At 48.5% G+C, this 22,181-nt stretch overlaps 1 protein-coding gene across 2 annotated transcripts; it reads left to right on the top strand.

The window, feature by feature from the left end:
• Positions 1-3,529: 3,529 nt before the first annotated feature.
• Positions 3,530-21,333, top strand: FOSL2 (FOS like 2, AP-1 transcription factor subunit). 2 transcript variants are annotated; one of them, XM_017834244.1, is made up of 5 exons: positions 3,530-3,678; positions 4,004-4,264; positions 10,193-10,447; positions 14,068-14,175; positions 15,680-21,333. In XM_017834244.1, the coding sequence occupies exons 2-5, from the start codon at positions 4,166-4,168 to the stop codon at positions 16,187-16,189; spliced, it is 972 nt and encodes a 323-aa protein (XP_017689733.1). In that variant the 5' UTR covers positions 3,530-3,678; positions 4,004-4,165; the 3' UTR covers positions 16,190-21,333. The 2 variants fall into 2 exon arrangements, with proteins under 2 accessions (XP_017689733.1, XP_017689734.1); XM_017834245.1 differs by lacking the exon at positions 3,530-3,678 and having other exon boundaries at positions 3,817-4,264.
• The last annotated feature ends 848 nt before the right edge of the window (positions 21,334-22,181 follow it).

Here is a 22,181-nt window from a genome sequence, read left to right as displayed (position 1 = left end):
GCCACCCCTCAGTTCAGGGGCTTCCCTGCCCCACAGCGGAGACAGCCACAGCACACCTGGGCTCTCTGCCACTGGTGGGAGTGCACATTTAAGGTAAAATGATTACTGCAGGCTTCTTCACAGGAAATGTCTCAAGGGTTATAAGAAGAGCAAGAAGAAAGAGAATTTTGGATGCAATTTTTTTTTTTTAATAGAAAATCAATGATCTTGCCCTCAGGCAGGTGGCACGGTGTGCCTGGTGCAGCCTGGCGATGTCAGGGAGGCTGGAGAAGGAGGTGCTCGCTGCAGGCTCTGCCACGTGCTTGCCAAGGGCCAAGTCAAAGCTGCTGCGGGTGCCCTTATCCTCTGCTCCTGTAAAAACACTGTGAAAAGCATTCCCAGGTCTGGCTTTCAGTCTCCTAATTGCAGTTGAAATTGAGAAGTGTGGGGAGCCAAGGTCTCATTTGCCTTACAATGATCCCCTCCTGCCCTGGAACCTGGGCTGGTCTTAATTTGTCTTTGGTTCAGGCAAGAATGGACTAGGCAGACGTACATGTTATCTCTTGTTTTTTTGGAAGCAGGGAGCCTATTGCACAATGAAGCTTGGTCTGGATGCAGATTAAAAATGCATGTGTCTGGGGCACTGAGAGCCAGGCTAGTCTGAGTTACTTCGATCAAAAAAATAAGAAGTATTACAAAGGGCTGATATGGGAATGAGGAGACTAAATGGGACTGAATATTTTTTCCTCATAGGACATACCCATCACTTCTGTATGTGTGAGCCTGTCTTAGCCAGAGGGGTTTTGTGCTCTCAGAACAGAAGGAACTTCAGTGAAGTCAACACAAACACACAGTAAAAGTTCACCATTGTATCTGGTGGCTGTGGGTCAGGTACTTGTGGAGGGAAAGGTGGAGTCAGTCCAGCTGTTCATCACCCAACAGGAGCGGACGGTTTGGCCTCAGGTGTGTGTTCAGCTTCCTGCAGTTCTTATAGGGCTTTTAACTTGGGGATGTACAAGTGTCGACTAATTTCATCCACATTAACTGCAGCCAAATATTAAAACAGCACATGAATGTCATTTGAAATGAGCTGTTCCCAGACTAGGACTCATGCAAATTTGGCAGGACAGGATAGATGTGCCAAAATCACGTTGGAATAATGTCTGAAAACAATGCTCAAAATGAGCTTGAGCTGCAACATGAGGAGAGCAGGTAGTTCAGGTTTAATGATCTGGTGCTAAAGGAAAAGCATAGAAACAAATCTAAGAAGAGCAATGAGAAACACTACCTCTTTTCCCCTGGAAAAATGCCTCAACACTAGCGCTCCAGCACCCCCATCTCGCTCCCTGTTTCTGGCCATCTCTTCCTCCCTGCACCAAATACTTTTGCATTCCTAGCTGCACAGAAGCATGGATTCTACAAGCCCACCAGCCTTATGAGACACATGACCAGAGAGCCAGGGCTGGTGATCTCAGGTGACAGCAGTTGTTCCCAGTGCCTAGTAAACCCTGGGGCCAGCAGCATTCTCCACCTGAGGAAAGCTGGAGGCAGAGCCAAGGGAGGTGTGACCGGCCCAAACCCAGCCTCTGCTTTTGTCGAGCTTATTTATTATGGTGCCTATTTTACCCTGTTTCTCTTCATCTCTTGACAACTGCAGCCTGATTCCTCTCACATCTTGAACTAATTCTCTTCCCAGCAGAATGCAGCATGTGCAGATCACCTGCCTGATATGCTACCCAAGGGAAAACCCACGTCACAGCCTCACTGTGCCTGCTAGAGTACCTCTCCCCCTCCCCAGCCCCTTGCTCTTAATGCGATGCGTGTTGGAAGCATGGTGTTATTTTTACAGCCCTGTCCCCGCCTCCCCCAAAGTCAGGTGCTGCCTGAAATAGGCCGACTAATTTGGAGTTAGAATTTCAATTGCCTGAAAAATTAAGGTGCTGAAAAACAAGCTGCGCCAGCAGGAGTTTTACTCTCAAATTCCTGGCTCAGTGCTGAAAAATAATCAAGATCTGAAGACTTAGCACCACTGGGCTGCTTCATTTCAGAATTCCCCGAAGGCTCTGGGATTGAGCTGGGTCCTGCCTCTCCCTTCCCAAGGAGGACAGTGGGAATGGAGGAAAGCCCATTGCACTCAGATGGGCTCCTGTGGGAAAATACTTTGTCCATGAGACAGCTTAAATGGGATTTTATAGCTTGAACTTAGGCGACTTTTCCTTCCCTACCAGCAAAAAGCACATGCTCAGTGCTGGGCAAATCCTCCAAGGAGGGTGAAAACAAGATATTTGGGATCTAAGAGCAGCATTAAATCAATCCATAAAGTAGCATCATTGCTGTATTCGCTGCAGATCACCTAAGAGCCCATGTTCTCTGCATGGATGGCTCTGCTCTATCTGCTTCTGCCATCTTCCAGCCTGTGCCAGTCAGTGACCTGGCAATACCAGAGCCACTCGAGGCAGGCTGCTATGGTCCTTGCTCCAGGAATTTCTACCGCAGGAAAGCCCAGGGTTGTTACCTGCTGTTCCTGGGAGACGCTCTGGTTTTGCAGGTCTAGAGTGGCTCTGCAGCTAGGTCCCAGGAGGATGGAGGAGTGAACTTAAAAAAATAAAAAGAAGTGAATAAATGAAATTAAAAAAATAAAAATTAGGGGGAAAACCAAAATCAAAGTAAGAATAGATATAAAGTGAAAATAAGAATAAAAATAATACAAAATTAAAATAAAGTAAAAAGAAAAAAGATAAAAAGAAAAAAGGGGAAAAGAAAAAGCAAATAAAAATAAATAAAGCACAATATTAATAAACAAAATTAAAATGTGGTTAATTAAACAAATGAATATTATAAAAATAAAAGTAATAACCATGAAAATACAGAATTAATAAAATAATAAAAACATAAAATAATAAAAATATAGAAATAAAAATAGAAATAAAAATGAAATAAAACCATTTTAACACTTATAAAAACTAAACTAGTCTGAAATTTGGTTTATTGATGCAGTGAAGGAATGGGCCAAGCACTGCCAGCCACCCTTCTGCAGGGAGTAGGGCTGGATCAAACGCCTCCCGAGACACCGTGGCAGGGAAAGCCGATCTGTGGGGCCAGACTTGCGCCCCGTTGCCCAGAAGTCACCCCCGCGCTCCCCGCTCCCGGCCGTGTGCCTGTCCCTTTAAATCCCGGCGGCCGGGCCAGGGAATCCCTCTCGAGCGCGTCATCCGCGGCAAGGAAACCCGCGCTCGCGTCGTGCGACGCAAATGACCATTTTTGGCAACGTGCGACAGCGGACGGGACCAAGCGGGGCGGGGGGGGCGGGGCCTGCCGGGAACAGGTCTCCGCACCGCCCCCGCCGCTCCGCCCTCACCGCCCGCTCCGCCGCTCTCTGCAGGCCCCGGCGGGGCGGGCGGAGCGGCGGGGGCGGCGCGGCGGGCGCGGCGGAGGCGGGCGCCGTCCCCCGTGCCCGTCCCGCCTCCCCCGCCAGGGCGGCAGGTGGGAGGCTCCGCGCTGGCAAGGTGGGGCCGGTGCGCCGCGGGTTTGACGTGTGCGAGTGCACATGGTGCGGCGGCGGCGGGCGGATAATAAGCGAGCGGGGCCGGGGCGATGCCATTGCTCTGAGTCACCGCGGGCGCGCGGAGCTCCCGCTCTCCGAGCCGCGGGGCGCAGGACCCGGCTGAGTCACCCCCGTGCCGGGAAAAGGGGCGGCCGGTGTGTGGTGGTGGTGGTGGAGGAGGAGGAGGTTGGGGGGGCGGAGGAGAACCGCTCCGCCTGCAGCCCCCGGGGCCGCGGCCGCTCCGCCGGCGGGGCGAGTCTCGCCAGGCAGCGCGGAGAGAGGACATCGGCGAGCCCCTTCCTGCGCGCACGGCTCTGCTCCCGCCGCGCCGCCGGGAACTCCCGTCCCGTTCCGTCCCGTCCTGCCGGCACTCAGCTGCCGACTGAGCTACTTACACATCGTTATTATTAATTTTGTTATTTCTTTTTTTTTTTTTTTTACTTTTTTTTTTAACCTCCCCCCCCTTATTACTTCCCAAAGCCTTTTTTATTATTTTTTTCCCCTCTTCGCGCCGAGCGTTGGGAGGCGAAAGGCAAGAGCCGAAGAGGTCGGGAGGGAGAAGGGGGCGGGGAGACGGCGAGGGAGCGGCGGGTGTCGGTGTGGGAAGGCGGGGACGCGGCTCCCCCGGCCCGACCTCGGACCATGTATCAGGACTACCCCGGGAACTTCGACACCTCCTCCAGAGGCAGCAGCGGCTCCCCGGGACACCCCGAGACCTACTCGAGCGGCGCAGCCCAGCAGGTAGGGCCGGGCGCTGCCCCTCTCCCGCGGTCCCTGCGGAGACTGCTCCGAGCGCTCCCGGCACGGGAGTTCACCGCCACGCCCGGGGAGCGGCCGGCGCTTCCTCGGCGGTGGAGGCGCGGGCGCCCGGCGGAGAGGCGCCGGCCGCGGGGCTGCCCGCAGCCGCGGCCCGTCCTGTTGCCCCCAGCGGGGCGCCGCCGCTTTCCTTCCCTCCCGCCCGCCCCGGAGCGGGTGCCGTGCCGCGTCCGGCGGGACGCTGACCGGAGTTCCCGGCCGGCCGGGCCAGGCGTGCCGTGGGAGGTACGGCCTGCCCCGAGCGGGGACGCGCGGTGAGGAGCGCCTGGCGGGCAGCCGCCGCGGCCCCAGGTGCAGGGGGGTCGACGGGGGTCGGTGCCGAGCCCCCGCCTGTCGCCCGGGAACCCGCCGCAGCGGCGGGCCGGGACCAGCTCATAAGTCACAGGGCTCCTCCGGTCGACTCCGCTCCGAGGTCGGTAGCGCGAATACAGGGACGCACTGAACTCTTCCTCCTTCCTGCTTTTGTTCTCGTCAGGAGCTTCTCGGTGTCCCAGCATACCGCTCCTGTCCGGGCAGTGCCCGCGGCTCTCCAGCAGCACTTTGGGCGGCTTCCCTGGGACTTTGGGAGGTGCTGCTCAAGTTATTCACGGTGCTGCTGCAGCCGCCGTGGAACGCGCAGGGGTAGCTGAAAGTGGGCTCTGAGTCTTTCAAGCGCCCGCAGTGGTCTTCCCGCTTCTCACCCCGCTAAACTTTGGCTCCGGGGCACTGACACTATCTATTCCTTTCCCGCGGTGGAACCCCGGGGCCAGCGGAGTGCCGCTCTCCTCAGCCCGCTGCCCGCCCGCTTCTCGATTCTGCCTGGAGCCGCTGGCCGCGGAGCGGCCGGCGACGGCTTTTCCCGAGCTGGAGTTTCCTGGGGCCCGCAGGAGCGCTCCCCGCGCCGTCCGGCCCTGCTCCCCCCGCAAGCCCCGCTGCCGGGCGGCGCTTGGAGAATGGGAGATATTTCCTGTGGAAGCGGCGTGAATTCACGGACCTAAAAGTCCAGTGGTGGTTTGGTTTTTTTTGCCTTTCATTTTCCTAAGAAAGCACCTCGGAATGACTTATATGCCTAGATAGACTAAATCCACCACTTCTGGGGAAGGCATTACACAATCGGGCCAGTTATACAAACCTGGGTTATTTCATAACTTGTTTACATCAGCTGGCCCAGCCTCAGTCTTTTTTTTGCCTTTTCAGAGTTGGGCTTCACCCCCACCCCCCTTTCTCACAATATTATTATTTCTTGTGTGGCTTGTATGAGAGAACTGGCAGCATAAGCAGAGTTGTAGCCTCCGCATCAAGAAGTCATAGGATCATTAAAAAAAAAAAAGGAAAAAGGTCCAGTTTTAAACTCTGCCAGCCGTACCAGCCCGTGACATTCCTCACATTAAAGAAGTTTTACCAGAAATGACTCGCTGCCGCTCCCCGCCTGTTCCAAATGCATCTCGCTGGTGCCCTCTGCGGGTTGCGGACTGAGATTTCCCGGGATTCTAGCTCAGCTAAAGCTTATTCCTTGGTTTACAGTAAATGCCGGGACAAGGTAGGGGAGCGGGAAGGGGGGCTGAGAAACTGGAAACGCCCGGCAAGCTGCAAGTTCTCACTCTCCCTTTCCTCCTGTGATTCAACAGCTGCGCTGGATTCGAGCACTTGCTGCGGGAGGTCGTGAAACTCCGTCACCACTTAATATTTGAGCTGTCGTGGTCCGAGCGATAACTGGGTTTTCCCCTTTTTCTAGGGCTGCGCATCTTCCCCAGGCAGCTCGTGTGCGAGGTGTTTGATATAGGGACCAGAGCCCGGTTTCTAGGGTTACTATCTGAAACGGGGCTTTGAGCAGGACGTCGGCTTAGCAAGAACATAAATGTTTTCTTTAAGAATCTGGGAGATTTCTCAAGGCCTTGTAGATCGTCTTTCCCTTGATCCTTACAGATGTTGTAGATTAGGATCAAATGTAAGTGTTGCCTTTACCCCAGCAGTCAGGCTGTTATGCTCATTCTGGTCTAGGGAGATCTGCGGAGTTTTATCGCTACAGAAAATATGCATTGCAGAAATTTTTTTCTTTAGTGTGTGCTTTTTTTTTTTTCCCCAAAAGCAAGAAAAGATGCATCAGTCACATGTTTAAATGGAAACTGTGTCTCTGAGCCAAAACTTTGATGCTTTTTAATTATTTTTTCCCATACTGCACAGCACTGGAACATTTTTCTTTTAAGTTGCGTGTCATGCTATTTTCCTAATCACTGACTTGCCATGTGGTAAACATAGACTTTAATGGGAAGAGTTTGTGTACTCTTTCAGACCAGTCAACTTTCCCCTGAGATATCATAGCACTGTGTCCAGTTTTCCTTCAAGGAGATGTTCAACATGGGAGACCCATCAGGGGCTTTGTATTTATTATTTCACATATACCCTATATTTGATAACCGAGTAGTTGTTACAGATGCTTTGGGTATTTTCTTGGTTGCTTCATTGTTGGATTTGATTTTATTTTTTTTGCCTAGCCATTTTACCCATTTCTCAACTGGCTTCTGGTGCTGCTCAGCACTTAGAGATGTAAGTGAAGGTCTGGAGAGGAACGAAGAAACAACAGGGTGTGGTATAGAAACTCCTCCCTAAGATGGAGAAGGGAACCATGAAGACAAAGCTTGAAATGTTTCTGTGTTGTCTGTGCTACTTTGTGAGCCGCTAATGCAGTCTGTCCCTACCCATGGTAGGACTTGCTGGAGCCTCCCCCAACTGTGGATGTGAGGAGGCTCCCGTCCAACCCCATGTTTTTAAGACAGAGCAGAGACTGACCTCAGTTCCTGGCACTCTTAATAACAGGACTCTTTCTGTTTGCTGTTTAGTTGTTGGGGTTTTTTAATGATACCTTCATCTGCGTGTTGCTTGGGTCAGGAGGCGAGCGGTGGCTTGGTGGTTGAGCGTGTGCTGCGTGTGTAGCCCTGCAATCTGGCTATCGCCACATCTTCTCTGTAGTGCTGGGAATTCCTTGTAGATAAGAAGAACCGAGAGCTGGCAGAGAGGTACCTCCAGCAGCCTCTCATGGGTCAGAAGATGAGAGTTGTGCATGTCCTGGGAGATGAAAGAGCAGGAGGGGCTCTGGAAAGAGGAGAAATGGGGAGGTGGGTGAGGGCAGGCAGTGCTGCAAGGCTGGCAGGGGGACTGAAGCTTTCCGAGACGGGGAGGCGTGAGGAGAGCAAAGCTGGGGCTGCAGTTTGGGGAAAGGTCTGGCATTCTGATATGAGGAGGCCAGTGCTCAAAGGGGCTGTATAGGGGAGGTGGCAGGGAATTCAGGGCCTGCCACTGCAACCAGCAACATCCCAGGAGTCAGAGCTGATGGCCACTGGGCAGAGTGTGGGGGGCCAGCAGCATTTTGGCACAGGAAAGCTGATCCAGTGCAGTGTTCTAGCAGGGAAGGCGAGGTATGTGGGGAAAGCCTGACCAATCAGGAAGTAATGCTTGTAAAACCTGGCGGTAGACTGAGCACTCTGTATCTGAAGACTCAGCCTGCCACAGCAGTGTGTCCCTTAATTAGTTATCCAGGAAAAATACTTCCTTTCGAGAGTATTTCAGAATACAGATTTGGAGGAGTTTTTCTTTCTAAGATATTTTGTGTTATTAGAAAGGAAGCTGGTGACAGATGGGGCATGGTACCGAGAGGAACTGATCTCTTCCCCAGGTCTGCAAGCAAGCATCATGGAGCTGCAGAGTGATGTGGCTGAACTGAGCAGCTCCCCTTTGCAGTCCAGGAGATTCTACTAGTGTTAGGGAAGGTTCCTAAGTTGAATACAGGAGTGATTGGAAGTGAAGTACTCACTTTATCAATAACTTGGACCTGATCTTTGTCAGATGCTTGTATTATATGTGGCTGATTTGGTGGTGGATCTGACTCTCCCAACCTCTGTTGGGAATTTTTAGCCTTTTGCTGGGTGTTGGAGGCAAAGGTTTGCTCTGGAGTGCAAATGGTGTCTGGATGACAGAACACCAGAAGATCTCCGAATGTTTTGCAGCCATAGCTTTCTAGTGTCCCTGAAAAGAAGACAGGACTTTTCCTCTCTGGTTTTTTTTGGATACAAAAGGGATGGTGACACAGGTAGGTAAAGGCTTTGGTAGAAGCCACTCATGGAGCAGGAAGCAGGGCTCACATCCCTTGAGTTGAGCTTGTGGTTTAACTAGTCTTGCACTTAATTCCTTCTGTGAAGGTAAGGTCCCTTTGTGTTCTGGTTGTGGAAGCACCAGGGCATCCTGTCCTGTGCCATGTGGTCACAGGCTACACCAGGCAGAGCAAAGGAGGGGATTTGCACCCATAAATTCTGATGTAGTGTTGACAGTTTGCAGCTCTGGGCCTCTATAATTAACTGGGAGAGGTGGCACGCAGTGGCCCCACCATGTGGGGTGAGATGAGGCTGTGCTGGACTTAAGCTCCAAGTGAATCTCTGAGGTTCTGTTGGGGGGTTTTGCCAAGGTCTTGGTGCCAGTGTCATCTTCTCTGTGTAATTTCCCCACCTGCTTAACTTGACTCACTCCTTCCTTCTCTCATCCTTTCTTGCTAGATGTTCAGCTGTCCAAAGCTGTAAGTCGGCAGTTGTCAGTATTCAGACTGGATCTCCCGATCTCCAGGCGTTGGCAGCTGGCTAATGCTGGCCCAAAGTGCTGTAGCTATCAGAATTTGAAATACTATTTGCAGTAGCCTTGGTTTAACAAAGCACTTAAGGTGCTTGACTAGGCACACCCTGAAAAGGAAATCTGTGTTGAAGTGCTGTACCTTATCTGGGACGCTTACCTGAGCTGAGGTCAGGCTGATGCAAGGGCTCTCGTTTCTCTGGAAAGCCAGTTTGTCGACCCAAGAATGCGCGTTTTTCACGGAATCATTTCAAGGCTTACAAATCAGTGGTGGTGACTGCCGCAGGTCCTACAAGCCCTGTCCCTTGCACAGTGATTGCTGGAGCAAGGCATGTCTGTCTGTTAATCCCAGTCTAACCATTGAAAGCCTCCTGAAGGAGCTCAGCATAGACAAAAGCATTCTTTCTCCCCTTCTTCCCCCTCCGGGGACAAGCGATTGTTTTCCTTGCAATTTAGTGCCAGCATATTATCCAGATGGATTTACCTCTGTCTGAAACAAGGTGTACATGTATTTTGGAGGCGATCATTACCTGCTGCCTTGGTTTTACTGCTGCCTTGTTTTGTCTAGACAGTGCAGAGAGCTGCAGGGAACTTGTCCGATCTGAATCCTAAGACCTATTTTATAGGCTGCTATTAAAATACATATCCTCGCACGTAACCATCCTGGGGCCGGGTTTCTCGCCCTGCATGTGTGGCAAGTGCAGAACCACTGAAGAAGAGGCAAGCTGCTGTTCTTGCCATACCAAACCCTATGTGGACCAAGCCCAAATTTCAGGGCAGTCCTTTGGTAGAAGGCAGCTTCATCCTTCTTGGTAGGGGCATTTCAAAACTGAAGTTTCTCTTCCTTTTCTTTGGGCTCACAGAGAAGTGTTTCTCTAGAAACTCCCGAATTCCCCTTTTACTCCCCACCGGAAGGAGCGGTGGGCACAGGCAGGAGGTGGCAGCGGTGGGGACACTGCCTGCGAGGGGAGGCTGGGGGGTTTGTGGGGGAAGAGGAAGGAGGCTGGGAGAGGCCAGAGCTGCTCCAGAGGGAAAGTGCCTGAGCCCAGTGATTCCTCAGGGGGCTGTGTTAGGCAGGGGCAGCCTGGGATGTTGCAGAGACACCAGCTGCTGGTGTTTGTGCTTCAGGTGCTGCTTTGATCCTCACTGGTGCCACTCCTGAGGGCCTAGCTCGTTTCGGAATAACCACTTATGTTCTGCTTTCATTGACGGTTTCTTTTCTTCTCTGTCCCTCTTCTCCTCTGCCTTTCCTCCTAGAAATTTCGAGTAGATATGCCAGGATCAGGCAGTGCTTTTATCCCTACGATCAACGCCATCACAACCAGCCAAGACCTGCAGTGGATGGTCCAGCCCACCGTCATCACCTCCATGTCAAGCCCTTACTCTCGTTCGCACCCCTACAGCCACCCGCTGCCCCCGCTCTCTTCGGTGGCCGGACACACAGCCCTTCAGCGTCCTGGTGTCATCAAAACCATCGGGACAACAGTGGGACGGAGACGAAGAGACGAACAGGTAACCACAGTGGGGAGAGCAGCTGAGAGTGCCTTGAAAACAGATGTACAGGGATTCCCCCCTGCCCCCTCTTGGGATCTCCCAGCCCCAGAAGGGAGCACTGTACAGGTGCTGGGGTTTCTTAGGGTGCCGTAGAGCGTAAGCTGGAGACTGACTCTTAGTGCTGCTTTCTCATCGTGTGGCAAGATTTACCCAGTCTTCATCAAACGCTTCGCACCACCGGGCCGCATTGTGGCTCGGTTTCAAAAGCAGGTGAAACTCTGAAGTCGAGCCCTGGGTTTCAATTTGAGTGTCTCTGCTGCTCCAGGCAGAAGAAAACCTCCAAGCAAGCAGAGGACCTTTCATGTAGGTCCTTTACAAATCTGACACCCAAATGACATCACTTTAGGGTTTTCTATCTGCTCTGTGGCAGCTAGCATTGCTCCAGTCTCAATTCGTGTGATACCCCCAGTACCAGCCAGCATCATACAGGGAGGAACAGCCTCTCTAGAGCACCTCAACTCTAGCAGCAAAAGTCTTCTGAATATCTGGGGTCCAAATCCACGTTCCCACTACAAATATGCAATTGCTTGATCTTTTTGCAGAAGTGAGGTGGGGATCCCGTAAGAGATTTTTCTGCTTCAAACCCAGTGGTATTTTCATAACTGAGATGGGGTGGCTTGTACCACTGCTGCCCTGTGCTCAACCTCTTGATGAGATTATCAAGCCGGCACCCTGGATCTGCAGGGAGGTAGACCAGGTGCAGGCACCTCATCTTCTGGAGATGCTTTCAGCCCTGTTGATCTCTTCTTAGTTGATCTCTTTCTTAGTAAGAAACAGCCTTCCCCAGCGCTGTCTGGTGAACAGCTATTCACACTGCTAGGCTGATTTCTTTTTTTAAAAAAATGTATCTGAATAAACTAGATCTCCCCAAATTGTTCCCAAGCAGCAGTTGTGTGGGTTGCTGCAGAGCAGTGTAATGAGACGCACTGCACACCCTCCATACAAGAGCACACACTATTGCGTGAGGGCTGTTTCCAATAAGTCTCACCAGCCCTACTTTTACTTCCACGTCATCTGTTTTGATTCACTGTCCGATTATTTTATGTGAAGTTGCTGTCTGGTTTAGACTTAAGAGGTTAAAGTCAGAGTTTAGCAGTACCTCTGGACAGGGAGCTGGTATGGGTGCACTGAGGACCCATTTTTGGGAGGAAGAATGGGGCAGCCGTGGTGGGTCGGTACGTGCCAGCCCTTTCCATCAGCTGGAGCTATTTCCCAGTTTCCTGCGTGCAAGGCTGGTGTCCAAAGGCAAGGAAGGTCTCACGAGAACTGGAGGAATAATTAGCAACAACTAATTTGTTTGACAAATGCTGCCTCTGTGTTCACAAATTGGCCGTGAAGAGATCACCATATTCTCTGCTTTATTTGTTGTTCAGAGTTATTTGCTGAAGGATGCCTGCCAAGCAATTCCTGGCCTGTGGCTTGTTTGCAAGGCGTTCATTGTGGGTCATTCAAAGCCAAGTCCTTTTGATTAGACACGTGCTAAGGCAGTACCCGGGCACTTTACCGTGGCTCTTTGGCTCAGGTTTCCACTGTTGGTGCTTTGAACACCACATCGGAGTGCTTTTTTGGAAAACATTGTGTAACACTTTATGAAAAGAGCCTGTTTTGATGAATGTTCCTGACAGTGAATGCACGTATTGGGCTTGGACAAGCTACGGATAACGCGTACAGCAGGGGCACGAAGAGTGCCAAATCCAACTGCTTTCAAACAAGTCCAGCAACCACTGACGGAATATTCCTTTTTAGACCTGGTAAAATATTAAGAACGTCTAGATTAGGGGTTTCAGGCCTGTCTGAGATTTTTTTTTTTTTTTTTAACAAGGCAGAGCCTCTGAAACAGATAATTTTAAAATGACTGAAGGCCCTGGGAGGAGAAATTTTGCTCCCAACATATTTCGATGAGATCTGTGCTTCTGAAGCATGAAAGGGCTCTTGAAAACTGTGCACAGAGGCCCCAAATCAGCATAGCTTCTGTGTGCATACTTAGTGCTTTGCAATACTGTAGATACTTGTGTACAAATACTTTTTTACCCTGCACACATCTGGGCTAGAAAGGGAGTGGGCAGAGCTGTAGAGGGGAGAGTGGGGCCTGCAGGGGCTCCTTACTGGGGGAAATATGCTGCCCAGCAGCATGGAGGTACTCTCCACCCTAAAATGGAGCACTGTGATCTGCTGATGGAAAAGTTTTTGGGCCTAAATCCTGTGTCTTGCAGTCCTAGAAGTACTTGTGTTGCTCAGTGAGCATCCAGGGGCTCGCATTACATGCAGGTGAAATCACTGGCACAGTTCAGATCCTGAAAAAAGCAGAAATGAGCAAGCTGAATGCCCAGAGGCTGAAGTAAATTCACTGAAACACCAAACATCAAAATTAAGGAGATAGAGGAAGCCAAAACAACCCAGACTGAGGTTAGAGTAAAACTTACAATAAAAAGAAAAGCTGGTAAAAGGATGAATGTCTCATTTGCAACATGTAGAGTCCATGAAGATGTTAAAACCGAAAGCTTCTGTGAAAAGGGGTTTCTTTCCATTCTCTGCTGGCACGTGCTGTGAGACCTGACACTTGCTTTGCAGGGTGTCAAGGTTTCACTTTTGTTTGCCGTCACTAGCCCAGACCCCCTGCAGCACACACCAGCTTGGTGAGGCTGAAGTCCAGGGCATGAGGTTGATCCCCAGCGGAGGAGGATGCACAGCTGAACATATGCCCCGAATCCCTGTGGTGGTCTGTTTGCGCCGGCTCCCGCAAGCCATGTGCTGCAGCGGAGAGCTGGGCTACACTCACCCTGTGCATGTGCTGCTCTACTGGCTCCCCAGCCTTGGCAGAGGCACAAACCTATCTGCTGCTGCTGGGATTTGTAAAACCTTGTCTCAAACCCCAAAAGCTAGGCAGAACTTGACCAGATCTTGTGGGCTCCTGCTCACTTCCTCTGTTTCGCAAGAGCGTAGCTGGATGGATTGCTATGGAATTGCTCCTGATTTACATCAGTGAGGATATCAGCTGGCCTCAGGAAGCCCTTGGTATCACTGGAGCCTTGCTTGCTGATGCAAGAAGCAGTATGTTATCTAGCTGAGTGCTCAAAAATTTGAGGTCAAATTTTTGAGTAATATAAATCATTGTTGCTTCACGGACTCCATGGGAGCTCTGCTGTTTTCCCTGTCTCCCCCTCTACCCCATCCCCGACCTTCAAGCAAGCAACTATTATTGTGTGGGAAACAGCAGATACTTTCTTTCAAGAAAGAGGCACTTACAACATCATGCTCTGGTTTTGCTTAACGTACCACCCAAGTTGTGAAACAATCAGAGCATCTTTTATCTGTTTGGCCTTGGTGCAGATTCACTGTCCTCTTACACAATCTTCTCCCTGCACCCTGCTCCATCTTCTCCTCAACCTTCTGCTAAGATCTAGTGCAGGCAGAAATACTGTCTGCTTTCATGTTCTGCTGACATCAGTGAAGAGGGGGAGTGCTCAGCATCCTGCTGGATCAGGCCTTTTTCCTTTGCGTTGCGGTTAAATCCTCACAAACTTAAAGGAATGCCTTCATCAGATCTGATTGTAGATTTTCTTGGCACTTGCCCACAGCTGTCGCCTGAGGAAGAAGAGAAGCGAAGGATCCGGAGAGAGAGGAACAAATTGGCAGCTGCTAAGTGTCGTAACAGGCGTCGAGAGCTAACAGAGAAACTCCAGGCGGTACGTGCTCTGCATACATTTCTCCTTCCTTGTCTCCTGCCCTTTGGACCAGTTCAAAGGGCATTGTTCTTCCTCCACTAGCATGTTCAAGGAAGATGCTTCACAACACACTCTGCCTTCCCCTTCCAAGGCTGCCCAGTAAGCATTGCTCTTGCATCAACAGTGGTTGGAGGATGAGGAGGACTTGGGCTTGGAGCTCAGGACCCTAAATTCTCCTTGCTGAGTGTCCAGAATGTCCTAGGAGCACTCTTCGCTTCTGGCTTCCCAACTAGCGTGAGTCTGCTTGACTCTGGTCTTCCATCAGTGAAAATAAAGGTGCTGTGTGCCTCAAAAGCAGGCTCTAAGGACAAAAGCACTGAAGAGGAAGGCTCATCTAAAAGCAGTAGAAAACAAGGCAGATGTTATGTGTACCTATCAAAGCTACATCCTTTAGGCTTAACCTTTCTTTGGGCATGGGGCGGGGGTAACTGCCATCCTTCAAAAAGGAAGCACTGCAGAGACGTGTGCCCTACTGCCGCAGGGGTAATAGTTAGCTAAGATAGAGAAGGTAGGGCTGAGCGTAGGAACCGAGGGGTGGGTAAGGGACTGGTTGAAGAGGAGGCAAGGATGGGTTGTGTTGAAAGAGGCTGAATGGAAAGCTCCAGTGCTTCTGCTCAAGGACCAGCCTGGGGCTGGTTTTATCTAGTGATCTTGTTAACAAGCACAGCAGCAGCAGTGAAAGCACACCAGTGAAATGTGCTTCTGACTAGAATTCAGGAGGTGTTCTCAGTTAGGGGAGGCAGGACATCCCGTAGAAATGTCACGACTAAAGTAATAGAAGTGAGAGGAGTGCAAAGTGGGAAGTCATATCCTGAAGGAATGAGGGTGAGTTCTTTGTGAAATTATGAGTTCCTCATATAGGAAAGTACTAATTGCTCACAGATTGATTATGAGCCATCAGTGCTATGTGACCATGGGAAAGGTAAATGTATTAATCGTAGGATGCATCAAAGGGTACATCCAGTGGAGACAAAAGTGTTAGTCATTTGGGCAAGAGTCAGGCAAGTGTCGGACCTAATCTGGAATACGCACTACAGAAAGAAACATTTTAGAGATTGCTATACACTAACTCTTGTCTAAGTGAAAAGAATATGATTAGCTCAACACAAAAACCAGTGAGAGGAGATCTGGGTCCTCTCTGCTAAGATATCTGTCAGGCAGAGCAAGAGAGAAGACTGAAGTCACGGGCCAAGACAGGATGGCAGAAGCTGGCCATCAGAAAATTAGGGTGAGTTTATGAGAAGATTATTTATAACCCTTAGTTTGGTGAAGTTTGGGAATAGTCTACTAGTAGACACATGAAACACAAGATGCTCAACTGGCAATGACCTGGTGCCTGCTTGGCTCATGAAGAGTCTGGGGTGTATCTGTCTGTGCCAGATGGGACCTGGACTTGATGACCATGGTCCAGGTGAGGAGTAGTTCCAGAGCCTTTGGTATTTATTTATTCCCCTTTTGTCTGCAGGAAACTGAAGTGCTGGAGGAGGAGAAGTCAGTGCTGCAAAAGGAGATTGCTGAGCTCCAGAAGGAGAAGGAGAAGCTGGAGTTTATGCTGGTGGCTCACAGCCCTGTGTGCAAAATCAGCCCCGAGGAACGTCGGAGCCCACCATCGAGCAGCCTCCAGAGCGTTAGGACTGGAACAAGTGGAGCAGTGGTGGTGAAGCAGGAGCCTGTGGAAGAAGAGATCCCATCTTCCTCTTTGGTCCTTGACAAACCCCAGAGGTCTGTCATTAAGCCCATCAGCATTGCTGGAGGTTTTTATGGGGAGGAGGCACTCAACACTCCCATCGTGGTGACCTCAACACCAGCCATCACTCCTGGCTCCTCCAACTTGGTGTTCACCTACCCCAACGTGTTAGATCAGGAGTCTCCTCTCTCCCCTTCTGAGTCCTGCTCCAAAGCTCACCGGAGGAGCAGCAGCAGCGGGGACCAGTCCTCGGATTCCTTGAACTCTCCCACCTTGCTGGCATTGTAATCCCCCTGCAGTCCCCCATTTTGCCAGTGTGTTACATCCACCCACAATACCATGGGGGGAGTCCCCCTCCATGGGATTAGAGACAGGCACAGGATCGTTCAAGCACAAGGGCAGCAAGAACAAGGATGGGGAAGTGCTACAGCTCCAGGAAAGAGAGTGAGGACCAACGCCAGCTCCCTGGAGGCAGGCAACGGCAAGGGTGGGACTGACATGCCAGGACTGTTTGGAGAGGGTGCTGTTCCCTCTGTAGGGACTGCCTATGAAAACCTCTTTGTGGCCATAGTGGACTTGGGGAGCACTCCTGGCTGGAACTGAAGGCGAGCTGCAGACAGTTGCTAGTCATCCCTTTCCTTTGTGGATTGATCTGATCAGTTGTGCTCTGTGCTTAAATCATTCTGGTTAGTTGATCTTACAGCTTCTCTCTTGCCCTCTCTCTCTCTGCTTATCATTTCCGATGTTGTCGATCCCATTACATTTCATCCAGTTGCTCTGAACTCTAAAGGCTTGTTAGGATCTTTCCTCTTGGGAGCGGCTGTGGGAAACATGTAGGTTGCCCAGACAGGAGGGGGACAGCTGGGAGGATGGGGAGAGAGGGGGATCAAGAGGAGCCCAAGAGCTCAGCAGCAAGGGCAGAGTTTGTAATCTCTAGGCTAGGGCACAGAGACAGCAGGAGGCTCATATGGAAGCCTTTCTCTTTTAAAATGTAGATATGTTTGTTTCCTTGGGCTCCTCAAAAAAAACAAGTTAGCATCTCAGGGCCAAAGTAGCATCAAAAGCTGCTGGGCTGGCACTTACCAGTGTCTTTGGCAGGGTTTTACCCTGGTTTGCTGGATATCATGTCTGCTGCTTGTTGTTTACTTTTCTTGGGCTACCCAGTGTCTAGGGAGTATTGCATCTTCTTTCCTATCAGAGCTCCTGACTCAGAGCTCTGAGATTCTCCCCTCCCCTTGGGCATATTTGCAGAACATGCTACCGAAAAAGAGGGGGCACCACATGTCTATAAATCTAGGATGGAGACAAGCAGCAGCTAAGGGGGTGAAACAAGCTGGTTGTACCCTTGCTGACTTTTTCCTTGTTGGGAAACAAAGCAGCATGCATCCACCAGCTCTTACTGGTAGGTGTTGTTTGCTCAGAAATTCCCAATTCCGAGGTTGAGGAGAAGGTAGGGGGTCCAACCTCCAGCACAGCACAGGCCACAAGGCACTCCTGATCAGGCAGGAGTGGCATGTTTGAAGTGTTGACCTCTTTGAACTAGAAGAGAGCTGTATTAGCCATAAACTCTGCCAAATGATAAATTGACAGCAGAGGAAAATTGATTAGTGTTATTTGCACCTCGGTCTTTGGCCTCTTTTTTTTTTTTTTTTTTCATTCTAATTGATCTGGGGTTTTTGGTGTTGATTGGCCTGAAGACAAAAAAAACAAAGCAGAGGGCTCTTCCTGTAGCCCTGGGTCCTTGTCTTCTCCAGCCTTAGGGCTTGGCTGCTACTACTAAGTGCTCACAGAGCGCACAAGCTCTCCAGTGCTGATGTTCACTACTGAAAACAGTAACATGTGTAACCTATTCCTACTTGGGGCCAAGCTCAATCCCTGTTGATGTCAAGGCACTGACAAACCATGACCCTGTGCACACTAGGATTGCCCAGCTTGCCAGCTAAGCCACTTAGGGGGTGGCTCTTTGGTCCTGCCTGTTGAAGCTGTGGTGGCAGCTATTTATTTTGGTGTGATATTTTCTTGTTCTTTTATATATTTTTTCTTTTTTTTTTTTTTTAAGTCAACTGAAACCAGGGTATTTCTTGGTCAGGCTGGACCTGGAGAAATGCAATATACAATTATAGGGCCAGTCCTATGAGATGCAAAACTGCTGCAGTTGCCACCAACTCCACTGGAAATTAATAGGGCTTAGTCTTGTGGAAGTGGACTTTTACTCAGAACTGGCTTCCCTCAAACCCTGGCCACTGCCCATTCCTTGAGTTATTTCAAAGGGACACTACTTTTGGCTCTAAAGGTAGACTTTGTTTTTTTTATTAATACTATTATTTTTAAACCCAAGTATTTACCAAACCTGCCAGAAATAAATATATGAGTGATATTTTTGCTTCATAAAGCTGATTGGGATTCTTTTCTTTATTGCTTAAACGCTTTCATCCTTATACCGGTGCTAGAGGTTTCAAACTGAGCTTACACGACACGTAAAATTGATAAAGGAGTTCTGTTGTCCTTACATATACATCAAAACTTCCTTTTTAATAAAGTAGATCTTAAATTTCCCATAGATAGCACAGAGGATTCTCTTTTTCCTCAGGTTTTATGTAGATGATATCACTTTAGGTGAAACTGCTACTTCTCTGTCTCCATTTTGCCAAATGCTTGCTTGGGCCAGTCTAGGTTGAGAATCTAAAGCTGTTCAATAAAATGTTTCTGCATGTCATTTCCACTCATTTTTTAGCAGAATGCAACACTGACAAGTGGTGAATCCTAAAGTGATACAGCTACTTTTGAGGTTAGTTGACCAGTATTTCTGTCTCCAGGGAGATCAGGAACATCTATCCCTTCTAGGGGTTTTAGGAAGTCAGGTGCCTCCTCAGACCTAACTGGTGAAATAACAAAAACCTACCTTTGCTTTTGGTCACTGAATCATTGCCAAAAGGAGCTGCCTCCTGCCTGGTCATTGACCTTCTCAGACACAGGATGAGATGCTCCCCTTTCCTGTCCTGTGATACTGATACTATGTGAAACTGCTTAAAAAGAGGATTATTTTCTGCTGTTTGGAAAAAGCCCTAAATACCTTGTGCCTGCCCATTTTGTCTCTCAAATCTCTCAGAGGATGTCTGTGATGAGATCGCTGGTTCCTGGAATTTTGTATTTTGTGGATCAGCCTTACTTTTGTTTGGTTTCTGGCAGCCAGGTACAACTTGAGCTCTGCTGCTGTTTTGGTCTGGCCCTGCATTTTTTTTTTTTTTTGTGTGCTCTTTGGGAATTGATTGTCTTCCCTGTCCCCAAAATCCTCTAAATTTAGTGTCTCCATGTTCTGCATGTAATGGGAGTATGGGAGCTGTTATAACTAGTGCTGACCAAGAGTTGTTGAAGTCAATAGAAAAAGACCCAGGGAATTTCAGCTGGTATTGGGTCAACCCCCTAGTGACTGGCTCAACAAAGCCTCTCATAACATCATAAATTAATCAATGCCAAAATGGGAGGAGCAGTAGCAGCTGCACTGAAGGAAACATTCAGCTTCCGGGTGATGTTTGCCATTCCAGTTTTGCCCTTATTCCTTCTTTCCCCCTCCTAGTTGTGGCATTGCCTTCATATATTCCTTTCTCGTAGATGTGGAGACTGGGTAAGTCTCAAACTACTTGTGATGTGATGGGATTCGGGACCAACATGCTGGGGACAGTAGCTGTCTGTTGCATTTTTTATAATTATTATTTAAATTATCTGTTTAGTTCATCTGAACCTTTAATTTTGCTGCTTACTGTGTGTAGGATCCACCTGGCCTTCATCCTAAATGAAAAGAAAAAAAATGAAAACAAACTTAAGACACCTCCCTTCTCCCTGGTCTCTTACTATTTATTGGCAGGCAGCCGTCTTGTGCCTGCTCCAGCAGATCTGCCTGCCACTAATTTAACATCCTCCCAACTCACATTCTTGGTGTTTGGTTGTTGCCTTTTTTTTTCCTTTTTGGTGTTGCTTTTTTTTCCCATTATAAAACAGACTTCTGAAATGTAAGAAATCTTACTATCATGACACAAGTTCATTTTCATTAGGAAGGCCAAGTCAAACATTTTAAGAGGTGGGGGGAACAATCTAAATTTTATTTCTTATTTATTTATCATGTTTACATCTTTTTTTTTCTGTTTAAGACTTGGATATAATAAAGAAAGCATTAAAAATACTTCAACCTTCTTTTTTTAGGCTAATAATATTTTTTTTTTTTGATTTCCTAAATAAAAGATTCTGGGTTTTGTTGTTGTCTGTATAAAATGTAAAAAGAGATATGTTTCAAAAGATGCATTATCATTCCTCTGTGAACAGTAGGTGGAGTTCAGGACAAATCTCAGAATACAAGATAATAATAAAATCCCATCCTGTTTTACTTAATTGTTCCCCTCCTATCCTGTATGATTAAAGGGTTATTCCACTTTCTTGTTTGTGGTTACTTGATGTTAAAACCATAATAAAATGTGTAGAAAATAGGTATCCAATTGTTTTTGCTCAGTGAGAGGATAAACTGTTGTATATATCTTGATATACTGTGTAGTTCAAAGTAACATCAGTAAGGGATAGTGCATCTTTATTAGAGCGATGTTACTCGTGTCACTAAAGTCTACTTTAAGATCCTCAGATACAGAAAGGGCCTGATTCTGATTCCACTCTCCTGGGGCCACATTGAAAGCATCAGTAGCATTTTGCTGCTGCAAAGCAGGAGTCAGAGGTGGAATCAAGCCTCAGTGATTAATAGGCGACCATGGGGATTGCTGAAGGTTTGGGGGCACCATTATCTTTTTTTTTTTTCTTCAAAAGTTTTATATCATGGTTTTTCTTTTTTATTGTTTGTCTGCAATGAAATAGTTTCTGCCAAGGAGGTTCTTAAAGATGACTGCTGAAGTGGGACCTTTCTTTGCTCCTGGTGATCTTGATATAGTTCTTTCAGTCCTGAAGAATCTCAGCTCTGAGGCATTCTCTCTGCTGTTGTCTCTTTTCTGTTCATGTTATTTTACTGAATTACAGGCCTACACTATTTGCACTAAAACAAAAAGCTTGTTAGAGAAAGCTTGCTGCTATGAAAGAAAGAACATATTACAATGGTTTTGCTTTTACAATTTTAACTGAGTAGCATTTTGTAGAATAAAATCAATTTAGAGTGAAAAGAAAAAATGACTTTTCTTTTTTCCCCTGCACCTTCTTTCCCCCATACTCCTTTCTTTTCATCCAATTCCTTGGTTGGTATGATATTCCCCTCTTCTCTTTTGGTGCTCAGTTGTAATGATTGGCTATATTGTTGACTATGCTGCTGAGAGTTATGACACTTGTAAATCTCGTTTTAATGACATTGTGGACACTTTTGTATAGCAAGAGCTAACTGGAGTTCTTCTCTCTGTTAATTGAAGTCATTAAAAAGCTCCCTTTGCCATGAAAAATTAAAACCTCGCATGTTCCTTCAATATGAACAACTGGGTACAGCATTGCCAGGTGCCCGGTTGTAGCACATTTCAGGGCTTTTCATAAAAGCCGCTGCAATCCAGACAGCTGTTAGCTGCAACAATGGTAAATGGGGCAGAGGCTAGCAGAGCAGCCCACCTGGGCTAAAAGGCAAATAAAGCGCTAATCCTTTCATCTTGGCTTCAAAAAGGAAAGGGATAGAGGTAGAAAATTCATGCTGAGGTGGCTTTTTTTTTTTTTTTAAATCCATCTCCTCAGCCAGAAGAACTCAAAAGCTGCTCTTAAAACGTGGGATGGAGAGCAGGGTTGCTTCACTGTCAGTAAGGAGGAGGTTAAGATGGAATTCCCTTGCTCACCTGGGGAAAGCTCCAGCCCTGGAGTGGAAGGAACTCAGATACATCAGGTTGGGAGTGGAGGATGTCATATTCAAATTAAAAAAGAAACAGTGGTGGGGAGGAGATAGGTGAGTCATGGCTAGGCAAACTGGCACCAGACCAAGCTGCTCCTTACTCATGGACTTCCTTAGGAGTAATGTCTGCTCTGGTTTCCTGCTGTTCCCTTTCCCTCTTCTTTTTTTTTTTTCATTTTTTTCCCCTTCTTTTTTACTTTTTTTCTTTTTTTAATCCCTGAGTTCTCACAATGTCATGGGGAAGGAGACGAGAGATGTTGGAGTAAGTTACATGGCTAGAGTATGAAACTATTTGTGAAGTCATGGGGAATACTGAAGGTATCAGTCACCAGAACTGGGAACACATGCACATGCCTGTGTGAAATGAGCTCAGCTGCCAGGAATCCGTATTGTAGGAAAGTTGACACGAAGTCAACATAGGTT

The sequence above is a fragment of the Lepidothrix coronata genome, unplaced genomic scaffold (genome assembly GCF_001604755.1).
Source record: "Lepidothrix coronata isolate B3197 unplaced genomic scaffold, Lepidothrix_coronata-1.0 Scaffold230, whole genome shotgun sequence".
Lineage (NCBI taxonomy): Eukaryota > Metazoa > Chordata > Aves > Passeriformes > Pipridae > Lepidothrix > Lepidothrix coronata.
The sequence above is the reverse complement of the archived record's forward strand: the minus strand, read 5'-3'. Positions and strand labels throughout refer to the sequence as shown.